Genomic DNA, 14,312 nt, shown 5'->3' with positions numbered 1-14,312 from the left:
ACCCTGGGGAGTGGTACCCACAGGGCTGCGGAGGATGAGTGAAGCGAATACCTGCAGAGAAAAAGAAGACAGGTATGAGAGTGATGAGCGGCGCCGAAAAAAAGAAAAAAGCGCAAAAACATACATGGCTGAGGGGGGCAGAGACGGCCCACATCAGCCTCCTACGACACTAAGCTAAAACTGATCTGAGCCCGCCTCCGGCTCGGGGTGTATACTGCTAGGGAGGAGCTAACTTTTTATGTTTACTTAGTGTCAGCCTCCTAGTGACAGCAGCATAACCCATGGTCCTGTGTCCCCCAATGAAACGATAGAGAAATAATTATTTGCGTTCCCATGCTGTAACGTCTTTATACTCTTTTGCTTCCTCCCCGGTCCAGGAGCTGTGGTATGATCAGACCATGTCCCTGTATGGTCAGACACGGCCATTACACAGTACATAGCAGGCGCACATACTGTATATAATATACATAGTTACATACATAGTTACATACATAGTTACTTAGGTTGAAAAAAGACCTAGGTCCATCTAGTTCAACCTTCCTCCACCAGTTCTACATTTAGATAAGATTATCTTAAACACATCCAATTGTGGGAATTATTATTATTAGATCTATTGATTAAAAAGAACTATGTAATTAACTTTAAGCTCCAACTAGTGATGACTGCTGGTATCCAAAATGTTAGGATTTAAAGGGAATCTGTCAGCAGGTTTTTGCTGTGTTATCTGAAGGCAGCATGCTGTGATGTTTTACGGCACAGAGTTCAGCAATGCTTTCTCAGCTTTGCTACATACTAATTCTAAAAACTCTGACTGTGTCTCAGAACCATTGCACCCAGGAAACTAAGTGATACCTGGTTGGATTCAGGGTTTCTTTGCCTACATTATGTGCTCTCAATGAGGTAGTAAAAACCTACTGACAAATCTATGTTTTAACAATAAGTCAGGGGTAAAAACAAAAAACCCACAACCCTATAAATACCCTTTGATTCTTAATGCTAAAACTTTGTAGTGAAATTCCATTTTTATTTGAATTAGTGATCATTTCAGACATAGGGTCAGGTGAATCGATTAACAGGACCCGGGCTCAGTGGCTATGTCAGAAGTCCGCGTTCACGACCCAGTCTATGCCCAACAGACGGGAGGCCTTCGAACCACCTCCTACCTGCTGTAATCCCTGGCGCCTCTTCTGATTTGTAGGGGCGCGATATCATGGCTATGTCACTATAAAAAAAATTAGACGTTGATTTGGGGCTACAAATCAGAAGCACCCCTGGGGGTTACGGCAGGTAGGAAGCAGGTTGTAGGACCCTCGTCCAGTAGGCATGGACTACTAATGTGGCTGCTGGACCCAGGAACTGAGAATCTATATACTCACCTCTATTTTGCCACCGTCTAAAGTCCTTCATAGTGAGGGGCAGGTAATGGTCACTTACGGGGCATACCAGACTGCTCTGATTTTTTGGCGGAAGACAGAGGATTCTTCGGATACCCTGTGGGGGGTCCTGGCAATTTCTTTTTGGTTACTGGGGTCTTGTTTTTGCTCTTGAAGATCTTGTTTGGGTCCAGTTTGTTGATGAAAGAGTCCGGCTCCTCGGACAGCTGCAGCGGGCTGAACGTGATGGGTTTGTACATGTTCATCCATTGCTGTAAGGACAATGACAAAGATAAAAGTAGGATTTTTGTGTACTCACCGTAAAATCTCTTTCTCTGAGTCTTCATTGGGGGACACAGGACCATGGGGGACACAGGACCATGGTTATGCTGCTGTCACTAGGAGGCTGACACTAAGTAAACATAAAAAAGTTAGCTCCTCCCTAGCAGTATACACCCCGAGCCGGAGGCGGGCTCAGATCAGTTGGTGCACAAGCAGTAGGAGGAGTACCAGAATCACCATACATAAACACAAGTTGTAACTAAAAACAATGCAGCCGTGCAAACAAGAGGTCTATGAACATAAGACCACTGAAAAAATAGCAGGCAAATGCAATTGAATCAACCAAAAAACCAAGCAGGGTGGGTGCTGTGTCCCCCAATGAAGACTCAGAGAAAGAGATATTACGGTGAGTACACAAAAATCCTACTTTCTCTATCGTTTCATTGGGGGACACAGGACCATGGGACGTCCAAAAGCAGTCCCTGGGTGGGAATACCGAAAAACCCGCAGAGGAAAAAAAACAACAACCTCCCTCGGCGGGCTTGCACTATAATTGAATGCTGCCACCCTATTACAGGTGTGCAACTGCTGCCTGCAAGACCTTTCTCCCAAAAATAGCATCTGCCGATGCTTGGGTGTGAACCTGGTAGAACCTAGTAAAGGTGTGCAGGCTAGACCAGGTGGCGGCCTTGCAGACCTGGTCGGCCGACGCCTGATGCCTAATCGCCCAAGATGCTCCCACTGCGCGGGTAGAGTGCGCCTTTACCCCCCGCGGCGGAGACTTGTCCCGAATCCGATAGGCCTCTGATATGGCGGAACGGATCCATCTGGCAATTGTGGCCTTGGATGCCGATTCACCCTTCTTGGGACCAGAAGGGAGAACAAACAGACCATCTGACTTACGGAACGGCGCGGTTCTGGAGACATAAATTCTAAGTGCCCGCACTAGGTCCAGGGTGTACAAGGACCTCTCCAAGCTGTGAGAGGGGCCAGGACAGAAGGACGGAAGGACGATTTCCTCGTTAAGATGGAACGGGGAGACCACTTTTGGGAGAAAAGCGGGATCTGGCCGGAGAACCGCTTTGTCCTGGTGAAAAATCAAAAAGGGGGAACGACAAGAGAGAGCTGCCAGCTCTGACGTCCTGCGAATAGAAGTGATGGCAACAAGAAACACCACCTTCCAAGACAGGTGAGAAAGGGAAGATTCTCGCAAGGGCTCGAATGGGGAGCCCTGAAGTGACCCTAGGACTAGATTAAGGTCCCACGGTTCTAGAGGCCGACGGTACGGCGGTGCCAGGTGGGCCACTCCCTGAATGAAGTTCTTAACCTGTGAACGAGCGGCCAGTGGCTTCTGAAACAGGATTGATAACGCCGATATCTGGCCTTTTAGTGTTGCGAGCGAGAGACCCGCATCTAGGCCTGACTGCAAGAATGCCAATAGGGAAGGAAGGGAGAAGGCGAGAGGAGAAGAAATATTCTGCTCTTCACACCACCTGAAGAAGACCTTCCACGTGCGGTGGTAAATCTTTGATGAAGATGGCTTCCTGGCCCTAATCATTGTCTGAATCACTCTTGAGGAAAAACCAGCCTTAGCTAGAACCCAGGATTCAATGGCCAGGCCGTCAAATTTAGGACCTGTGAGTTCTGATGGAAGAGAGGTCCCTGCTGCAGGAGATCTGGACGGTCTGGAAGGCGCCACGGAGCGTCTGCGAGGAGCTGAGTTAGTTCCGCGAACCATGCTCGCCTGGGCCAGTCCGGAGCCACTAGGATGACCGGTATCCCTTCCGCCTTGATCTTCTTGAGGACCCTCGGAATTAGAGGGAGCGGAGGGAAGATGTACGGGAGACTGAACTGGCTCCATGACAGTGTGAGGGCGTCGACTCCTAAAGCCAAGCGGTCGCGGCACCGCGCTACAAAGTGCGGAACCTGACGGTTGAACCGGGAGGCCATTAGGTCCACGTCCGGAACTCCCCATCTGTCGCAGATCTGGTTGAAGACTTCCCGGTTGAGGGACCATTCTCCGGAGGCGAGGCCTTCCCTGCTGAGGAAGTCCGCCGCCCAATTGTCCACGCCTGGGATGTGTACCGCTGAGATCAGGGAGTGATGACACTCGGCCCAGTGCAAGATCTTCTTGACTTCTCGCATCGCCCCGTCACTTCTTGTGCCGCCTTGGTGGTTGATGTACGCCACCGCCGTCGCATTGTCCGACTGGATCCTGACCGGGCAACCCTGTACTAGGTGCCGAAACTGCTGCAAGGCTAGCCGGATGGCTCTTATCTCCAAAATGTTGATCTGGAGGCAACCCTCTCGGTGACCATCGGCCCTGCGCTGTGTGATGTCGAAACACTGCTCCCCAGCCCTGGAGACTGGCGTCGGTGGTCACTATCTTCCAGTGGAGCGGGAGGAAAGACCTCCCTGATGCGAGGTTGCGCTGATTGAGCCACCAACGGAGGGAGTGGCGGGTCTCCGGCGAAAGATGAAACCTGCGGTCCAGAGAAAAGGGAGATCTGTCCCACTTCTTCAGCAAGGCCAGCTGGAGGGGCCGGAGATGGAACTGTGCAAAGGGTACCGCTTCCATCGCCGCCACCATACGACCGAGGACTCGCATGCCGAACCTGATGGGCACTTGGCGCTGACGCCGGAGAGCGCGGAGTCCTCGTTGTAGGGAGGAGATCTTCTCCTGTGTGAGGAACACTCGCCCTTGGATGGTATCGAATACCATGCCTAAAAAGGTGATCCGACGGGCCGGGATCAGAGAGGACTTCTTCCGATTTATCAGCCACCCTAACCGTGAAAGGGTGTCGATCGTGACCTGAACCCCAAGACGACAGTCCTCGAAGGAAGAGCCCTTTATTAACATATCGTCCAAGTACGGGATGACCATGACACCCCTGGCATGCAGGACGGACATGGCAGCAGCCATGATCTTCGTAAAGACCCTGGGTGCGGATGCGAGGCCGAAGGGAAGATCCGTGAACTGGAAGTGGTCTTCCGCTATCGCAAAGCGGAGGAACTGTTGGTGAGAGGTGGCTATCGGGACGTGAAGATAGGCGTCTTGAATATCCAGCGATGCCAGGAATTCGCCTACCTCCATGGACGCGATGACGGACCGGAGTGACTCCATTCGAAACGGCCGAGGTCTCACCGACCTGTTCAGAAGCTTTAGGTCGAGGACGGGACGGACAGAGCCGTCCTTTTTGGGGACCACGAAAAGGTTGGAATAGAACCCCTTGAAACGCTCTGCGGGAGGGACTGGTACCACGACTCCGGTTCGGAGGAGGGAGTCTATGGAGTGAAAGAACGCGCGAGCCCGCGCGGGAGACTCGGGAGGGCGAGATAGGAAAAAACGTCTCGGTGGCTTTGCCTCGAATTCTATTTTGTAGCCTGATGTGATGATCTCTCTGACCCAGGCATCGGCGGTCAGGGGGATCCACACATGCTGAAAACGAGACAGACGCCCTCCCACAAGTCTGGCGCTGTTGCGCGCCGACCGCGAGTCACTTGGAGGAACGACGGCGGTAACCAGAAGAGGATCTCGTGGACTGGCGGGGGCGTGAACGCCAGGCGGGATTGGTCTTGAATGACGGGGTCTTCCTGTCTCGCGGAGGAGAGCGGCTTTTCCGCGGCTGGGGATTGGAGCTGAAGCTGCGAAAGGGCCGGAAACGAGCGGTGGGGCGCCGATTCTGGAAGCGCTTGGGGCGCAATTGGGGGAGAGATGTACTCTTTCCTCCCGTTGCATCGGAGATCAGCTGGTCCAGCCTATCTCCGAAGAGACGCTCCCCTAGGAAGGGAAGGGAAGTTAGTGACTTCTTAGAGGCCGCATCCGCGTTCCAGGACCGGAGCCAAAGGGCTCGACGGATGGCCACATTGTTGCTGGCGGCCTGGGTCGCGCAACTTGCAGACGCCAGGGCTGCATTGAGCAAGTACTCACCCGCGAGGGAAATCTGCGAGGCGATGGGAACCAGGTCCGGATTGGCAGGAATGGCGCGGAGACCGCAGCGTAGCGTGTCCGCCCAGGACATCAGGGCCTTCGCAACCCAAACCGAGGCGAAGGCCGGAGAGAGGGATGAGCCCGCTGCCTCGAAGGTGGAACGGGCCAACCTGTCAATAGTACGGTCCGTAGGGTCTTTGAGAGACGTACCGTTAGTGAGTGGAAGGACTGTGTGAGAAGACAGGCGGGAGATTGGGGGATCGACCACAGGGGAACCTGCCCAATCCTTTCGAAGACCCTCAGGAAAGGGATAATGCAAATCGATGGACTTACCGCTGGTAAATACCCTGTCCGGCTGTTGCCTGTGGCTGCGCAGTAACTCAGCGAATTCTGGATGTCCGCTGAATGTGTTCTGGGCCCGCTTCACCCGCTTAAAGGAGATCTGGGTGCTCTGGGAGGAGACTGGGTCCACCTGTACCTTCAAGGTCTGGTTCACTGCTTCTATCAGGCTATTTACCATGTGCCGAATATCGGCCGCCTGCTCTGAGTCCTGCAGGGGTACCACATCGGAATCATCCTCGGAGCAGTCAGAAGCCTCCCTGGAGGACTGACGGTCTGGACCTGGGGATGAAGGTGAAACCTGGGAAGAGTCTGAGGACGAGACCTGGCGGGTCCGTTTCTGAGCAGCAGAGGAGGACCCTGCAACGGGGCTCACCTGCTCCGGAGGCAATTGCGCCGGGTCTGCGGGAATCTGGGCGAGCGTCGGCAGCAGGCGTAGAGCTTGCGCGATGGTCCGAGAAGCCTCAGAGAGGGAATCTACGGACTGGGACAGGGACGCTAGCCAGTCGGGGGGGGGGGCGGGACGCAGGGCCCTGCAGCATATGGCGCTGTGGCGTCTGCGGTATCAGAAACGTCGGCCGCGGAGTTCTGCGGAGGCTGCGCGTCTGTAGAACAGACAGAGCATAGTGGGGCGTCCTGACCCTGGGAAAATTTGGAGCTGCAGGAGGAGCATGCAAAAAATAGTGCAAAGGGGGCCTGCTTGGATTGGGTGGGCTTAGCCTTAGGCATGGTGCAAACAGGTACTCTCCCTGGTGGCTGCTAGGAAGGAGACAGGAGAGGGTTAACTCGTCCCTAAACTCAGAGAATGCTACCTAGTGAGGGCTACTCCTTAGGAGCAGAGCTTACCCAGGTCCTGCGTGCTGCCCACCAGTCCAGAAGTGGAGTCCAGGAATGAGCTGGCCAGAAAAATCAGAACGCCGGCGCGCTGCAGCCTCAGGGGACCAGAGGCAGGCTAAAATGGTGAGGGGACGCTGGAGGAGGCTGGGGGAGGAGCAGGATTCCGGCGCGAAAAAACCGGAGGATTCACAGCCCCCACCATCAGCCAGGAGGCAGAGCAGTGGGAGGATACAGAGGGAGACGACCGGCGGCCAATAGCGCTGCAGCGGGGGCGTGGCTAGGACGCAGGAGCGACTAGGCCGAGACCGGGGACTAAATTTATGGAGAGGGCCGGGGGAAAGAGCAGGGAAGTCGGTCCTACCTGCAATCGGCGGCGCCGGCTCAGCGATGGATGCGGTGCAGGCAGGGCTCCCTGGCCCTGCCTGTGAACAGCGCTGCTCGTCCAGGAAGGCTCCGGGGGAGAGCGTGCTGAAGGCAGGGTAGTGGACATCATGATGGGGGTAGACAGCCGCCTCCAGGAGAATGCAGCGTGACAGGGCCCCATCTATCACACACGCTGCGGAGGATCCATCCCTGCTGTACTCCCCTGTACGCCCTTTGGGGTGATACCTCAGGGCGAATCAGGGGTGCCCACAAAACAACCTGCCCACACGCGCACCCCCGGGAGTGGTACCACGGGGACGGACGGGGGAGAGGGCCCGAAGTCTCAAGCCCCTGCGACCCTGGGGAGCGGTACCCACGGGGCTGCGGAGAATGAGTGAAGCGAATACCTGCAGAGAAGAAGACGACAGGTATGAGAGCGATGAGCGGCGCCGAAATAAAAGAAAAAAGCGCAAAAACATACATGGCTGAGGGGGGCCGAGACGGCCCACATCAGCCTCCTACGACACTAAGCTAAAAACTGATCTGAGCCCGCCTCCGGCTCGGGGTGTATACTGCTAGGGAGGAGCTAACTTTTTTATGTTTACTTAGTGTCAGCCTCCTAGTGACAGCAGCATAACCATGGTCCTGTGTCCCCCATGGTCCTGTGTCCCCCAATGAAACGATAGAGAAAAGCTAATGATCAAAATCTGTACATGATAAGTGGAAATGACGCTTCCCTATGTCTATGGTCTCATGCTTTGTAGGGACACATAAAATGCACTGTAATACAAATCATCAATCACAGGGGTTTTCACACCAATAGAGTTCATTGTAATCAATGGATCTTAGAATAATAATTATCACAACAGAATATGGCTAAAGAAAAATGTTCCTGTGCTGAGATAATCTAAGAAATGTGTACCTGCTGTGTACTGTGTAATGGCCGTGTCTGACCGTACAGGAGCATGGTCTGATCGTAAAAAAGAACACAAACATTACAGCACGGGATCACAAATTATTCTTTCTTTGAGATAAAACATTTTTGTAAAAACAGGCAGGGAAACATTTTACCTTACAAAAAGAATCAGCAGTAATCCCATTCTGTGCTATCTGTATACTCTCTTCTGTGTCGTCCCCTGTCCAGGAGATGTGGTATGATCAGACCATGCTCCTGTACAGTCAGACACAGCCATTACACAGTATACAGCAGGAACACATATATAAGATTATCTCAGCACAGGAACATTATTTTTTTAAACACATCCAATTGTGGAAATTATTATTATTCCAAGATCTATTGATCAAAATCAACTTTACAGTTAACTTTGTTTGTGGGAAAACCCCTAAAAATCAGCCATTTCAGGCTCAGAAGGCAATCAGAAACAGCAAACGATAGTAACTGTAGAAACAGAGGACGAGATGATGCTATATCATTATCATCAGAGGGAAAACAGGCTGTATCACAAGGAAAAAACATTCTGTATTATACTCCAGAGCTGCACTCGCTATTCTGCTGGTGCAGTCAGTGTGTACATACATTACATTACTTATCCTGTACTGATCCTGAGTTACATCCTGTATTATACTCCAGAGCTGCACTCACTATTCTGCTGGTGCAGTCACTGTGTACATACATTACATTACTTATCCTGTACTGATCCTGAGTTACATCCTGTATTATACTCCAGAGCTGCACTCACTATTCTGCTGGTGCAGTCACTGTATACATACATTACATTACTTATCCTATACTGATCCTGAGTTACATCCTGTATTGTACTCCAGAACTGCACTCACTATTCTACTGGTGCAGTCACTGTGTACATACATTACTTATCCTGTACTGATCCTGTTATATTCTGTATTATACTCCAGAGCTGCACTCACTATTCTGCTGGTGCAGTCACTGTGTACATACATTACATTACATATCTTGTACGGAGTTTTATCCTATATTATACTCCAGAGCTGCACTCACTATTCTACTGGTGCAGTCACTGTGTACATACATTACTTATCCTGTACTGATCCTGTTATATTCTGTATTATACTCCAGAGCTGCACTCACTATTCTGTTGGTGCAGTCACTGTGTACATACATTACATTACTTATCTTGTACTTTTTCTGAGTTACATCCTGTATTATACCCCAGAGCAGCACTCACTATTCTGCTGGTGGAGTCACTGTGTATATACATTACATTACATATCCTGTACTGAGTTTTATCCTATATTATACGCCAGAGCTGCACTCACTATTCTGCTGATGCAGTCACTGTGCACATACATTACATTACTTATCCTGTACTGATCCTGAGTTACATCCTGTATTATACCCCAGAGCAGCACTCACTATTCTGCTGGTGGAGTCACTGTGTATATACATTACATTACATATCCTGTACGGAGTTTTATCCTATATTATACTCCAGAGCTGCACTCACTATTCTGCTGGTGCAGTCACTGTGTACATACATTACATTACTTATCCTGTACTGATCCTGAGTTACATCCTGTATTATACTCCAGAGCTGCACTCACTATTCTGCTGGTGCAGTCACTGTGTACATACATTACATTACTTATCCTGTACTGATCCTGAGTTACATCCTGTATTATACACCAGAGCAGCACTCACTATTCTGCTGGTGCAGTCAGTGTGTATATACATTACATTACTTATCCTGTACTGATCCTGAGTAACATCCAGTATAAGGCTATGTGCGCACTTACCGGATTTTGCCGCGGATTTTCCGCGGATTTGCTGCATGTTTCGCTGCAGAAAATGTTCATAACATCTCTGCAGTGAATCACCAGCAAATCCTATGGAGAAAAAAAATCCTGTGCGCACTGGGCGGAATTTGACAGCTGCATGTTTTGCTGCGGGAATCCCGCAGCAAAAACAAGTGCATGTCACTTCTTTTCCGCACATCGCTGCGGGATTTCACTCCATTGACTCAATGTTAATCATGAAATCCCGCAGGGAATAACGCAGGCAGCAAATTCTGTGCGGTTCACTGCATTTTCCTGCGTTATTCCCTGCGGTATTTTGCGGTTTACCTCCGGTAATGTACATCACTTGCTTGCGGTTTTGCAGGGAAGTGATGTCATTACAGGAACAGGAAGTCGTGCAGAGAGTAAACACACACACACATCAGACACAGAACACATCACAGACATAGATCACATAGACACAGACACATAGAACACACATAGAAAGAAAACGGAAATATAGGAAAAAAAGAACGTGGGCTCCGCTGTATATTTACCTTCCAGCCGAGGTAAGCACACAGCGGCGGCCCGGTATTCTCAGGCTGGGGAGGGAGAGGGGCAGGGGTAATGTCCCCCGCCTCACTCCCCCTCCGGCAGCCGAGAATATCAGCCGCAGCTGCCCCGGGACTGTCGCATGCATTATGCGGCACTGCCGGCGTGTCCTCGGCTCTTCTTGCCACCGTGTAGCAGTGGTGACAAGGTAATACAAGGGGTTAATGGTGATGGGGGACCACCGCCATTAACCCCAGGCTTGATCATGGCAGCGTCTATGTGACAGCTGACATGATCAACCCGTAAGTAAAGTGAATAAAACACAGACACCGAAAAATCCTTTATTTTAAATAAAACCAACAAGCCTCGTTCACCATTTTATTAACCCCTCCCAAACAAAGCTCCGGCGTAATCCACACAGCTCCGGCTCCTGCGTCCTGCGCTGCTAACATCCAGCCGCGATGTGTCACAGACACAGGCTGAATGCAGCAGACAGCAGAGGTAATTACCGGTCATTTCCCACGGCCGGTAATGTGAACTCACTGCCGACCGTGGGAAATGCAGCGATCTGTCTATCCCTCTATCTATCTATCCCTCTATCTATCTATCCCTCTATCTATCCCTCTATCTATCTATCTATCCCTCTATCTATTCTTCTGTCTATCTACTATCAGAATTAAATGTATTTTTTTTTTTTTTTTTTCTTCAATGTGCTTTATTGCATTGAATGCAATAAAGCACATCCCAACCCGCACGCGGCAAAACCGCGGCAATACCGCGAACAATACCGCGGTAAAGCCGCGGCAAACCGCGGCAAACCGCATGCGGTTTTCGGGTGCGGTTTCCCGCGGTTTTTTACCGCGGGTGCGGTAATCTTTGAGAGGATGCGGAATTTTCTCAAGAAAATTCCATTTCCCAGTGCGCACAGAGCCTTATACTCCAGAGCTGCACTCACTATTCTGCTGGTGCAGTCACTGTGTAGATACATTACATTACTTATCCTGTAGTGATCCTGAGTTACATCTCGTATTATACTCCAGAGCTGCACTCACTATTCTGTTACTTGTTATTGAACACACATATATTTGTGGTCAGTCACACATGATGCTGGTGGACAGTTATCTTTTCTCACATCAGATGACTGTACGGTTCTTGGTGTACAGATGACATTTTCCAAAACACAAATGATTGGCAGACACGAGCAGTCAATGCTGGGAGATTTCAGCTCCTGAGCCTGTATAATTGTGAATGCAGAGGTATAATCCAGGCTATATACTGTATGTAACACGACATGTAGATTGTGCGCTGTATAGTGTAGTAATATGAGTGGGATATGAGGCATCAGACCTTGGCGACGGGGCTCAGGCCGTAGCTGGTGAAGGAGTACTGCCACTGTGGCAGCCCGAGGTGGCACAGAAGTATCCGGTAATAAGCCGTGAATGTGTCTGTAAGGAAATGCCAGAAGAGCGCCCGGTCCAGGAACCAGATTGTAGGATCGCAGGTCGCCTGCCCTGAGGGATGAAGAGCAAAGGTACGCATTAGTAATTCCCAGGAGGTCTTATGATACATAATGTGACCTGCACCCCCTCACATGATGGTACGATCGAACAATACAGCATCATGTGATATCGTTACATTAATTATGTAATTTCCATCATGATCCTGGGGGGTAGGAGCAGAGTGGACCTCCAGCCCCTACATCAGCGGCAGTGTAGACCTCCAGCCCCTACATCAGCGGCAGTGTAGACCTCCAGCCCCTACATCAGCGGCAGTGTAGACCTCCAGCCCCTACATCAGCGGCAGTGCAGCCGTCCAGCCCCTACATCAGCGGCAGCGCAGACGGCCAGCATCTACGTCAGCAGCAGCGCAGACGGCCAGCATCTACATCAGCGGCAGTGCAGCCATCCAGCCCCTACATCAGCGGCAGTGCAGCCGTCCAGTCCCTACATCAGCGGCAGTGCAGCCGTCCAGCTCCTACATCAGCGGCAGTGCAGCCGTCCAGCCCCTACATCAGCGGCAGTGCAGCCGTCCAGCCCCTACATCAGCGGCAGTGCAGCCGTCCAGCCCCTACATCAGCGGCAGCGCAGACGGCCAGCATCTACGTCAGCAGCAGCGCAGCCTTCTAGGCCCTACATCAGCAGGAGTACAGACGTCCAGCCCCTACATCAGCAGCAGCGCAGACGTCCAGCCCCTACATCAGTGAAAGGGAAGACGTCCAGCCCCTACATCAGTGAAAGGGAAGACGTCCAGCCCCTACATCAGCGTCAGCGCAGACGTCCAGCCCCTACATCAGCGTCAGCGCAGCCGTCCAGCCCCTACATCAGCGGCAGTGCAGCCGTCCAGCCCCTACATCAGCGGCAGTGCAGCCGTCCAGCCCCTACATCAGCGGCAGTGCAGCCGTCCAGCCCCTACATCAGCGGCAGTGCAGCCGTCCAGCCCCTACATCAGCGGCAGCGCAGACGGCCAGCATCTACGTCAGCAGCAGCGCAGCCTTCTAGGCCCTACATCAGCAGGAGTACAGACGTCCAGCCCCTACATCAGCAGCAGCGCAGACGTCCAGCCCCTACATCAGTGAAAGGGAAGACGTCCAGCCCCTACATCAGTGAAAGGGAAGACGTCCAGCCCCTACATCAGCGTCAGCGCAGACGTCCAGCCCCTACATCAGCGTCAGCGCAGCCGTCCAGCCCCTACATCAGCGGCAGTGCAGCCGTCCAGCCCCTACATCAGCGGCAGTGCAGCCGTCCAGCCCCTACATCAGCGGCAGCGCAGACGGCCAGCATCTACGTCAGCAGCAGCGCAGCCTTCTAGGCCCTACATCAGCAGGAGTGCAGTCGTCCAGCCCCTACATCAGCAGCAGCGCAGACGTCCAGCCCCTACATCAGTGAAAGGGAAGACGTCCAGCCCCTACATCAGTGAAAGGGAAGACGTCCAGCCCCTACATCAGCGTCAGCGCAGACGTCCAGCCCCTACATCAGCGTCAGCGCAGACGTCCAGCCCCTACATCAGCGGCAGCGCAGACATCCAGTCCCTACATCAGCGGCAGCGCAGACGTCCAGCCCCTACATCTGCGACAGTGCAGACATCCAGCCCCTACATCAGCGGCAGCGCAGACATCCAGTCCCTATTTTAGCGGCAGTGCAGCCGTCCAGTCCCTATTTTAGCAGCAGTGCAGACGTCCAGTCCCTATTTTAGCGGCAGTGCAGCCGTCCAGTCCCTATTTTAGCAGCAGTGCAGACGTCCAGTCCCTATTTTAGCGGCAGTGCAGACCTCCAGTCCCTATGTCAGCGGCAGTCGAGACGTCCAGCCGCTACCCAGGGCGGAGCAGACGTCCAGTCAATATGCACTCATTCCACAGGGTAATTTGCCCACTGATTAATGAGAGGAATATGAATACTATGATAGGAAAAAGTAATACGGATACCCCTTGATTACAGTGGGCGCACTACATGTGACAGCCGCTCCCCAGCACTAATCTCTCGTCCTATGTTTCTGGAGGTGACTGTTTCTGCAGGGCTGGGGCTTTTACATGGCAGCAATAGGCACAAGTCCCAGTGCACACAGTATTACAAGCAGAAACCAGGCAGACGTAACAATGGACAATGGGACCCGCTCAGTATCTGCCATCAGTCCAATGACAAAATAAACACAGCGATCGCCCCCTCGCCGCGGGCTCAGGCCCGGTGTTGTACCACACACAATATGGAGCGTCAGCCGACCTGCCGCATGTTTCCTGTAGACCAGACACACTTTCCCGTTTCCATCACAAGGATCCAGCTCAAAGATCACGTTCCGGGAATCAAAATGTGGCTTTTCCGGGAGCCCTTAAGGGAGAAAGAAGAAAAGAAACCCATTAATAGGATATTTTGTGGCAAAGCTAAGTTTTAGAGTGGGTCAGGAGTGGGCGGCACACGCCAAGCAGATCG

The 14,312-nt window shown here is 52.1% G+C and overlaps 1 protein-coding gene across 2 annotated transcripts in view; it reads right to left on the bottom strand.

Annotated features, from left to right (window-relative positions):
• Positions 1–283: 283 nt before the first annotated feature.
• TPGS2 (tubulin polyglutamylase complex subunit 2) overlaps positions 284–14,312 on the bottom strand; it is a 53,255-nt gene continuing 39,226 nt past the window's right edge. For both annotated transcript variants that reach the window (XM_075327754.1, XM_075327746.1), the window contains exons 6-8: positions 14,106–14,210; positions 11,737–11,900; positions 284–1,645 (exon numbers count right to left, since the gene is read on the bottom strand). In XM_075327754.1, the coding sequence (XP_075183869.1) occupies positions 1,427–1,645; positions 11,737–11,900; positions 14,106–14,210 (488 nt within the window). In that variant the 3' untranslated portion in view covers positions 284–1,426. The remainder of the gene's footprint in view (positions 1,646–11,736; positions 11,901–14,105; positions 14,211–14,312) is intronic.

This window comes from Anomaloglossus baeobatrachus, chromosome 1 (assembly GCF_048569485.1).
Source record: "Anomaloglossus baeobatrachus isolate aAnoBae1 chromosome 1, aAnoBae1.hap1, whole genome shotgun sequence".
NCBI classification, from domain to species: Eukaryota; Metazoa; Chordata; class Amphibia; order Anura; family Aromobatidae; genus Anomaloglossus; species Anomaloglossus baeobatrachus.
The sequence above is the reverse complement of the archived record's forward strand: the minus strand, read 5'-3'. Positions and strand labels throughout refer to the sequence as shown.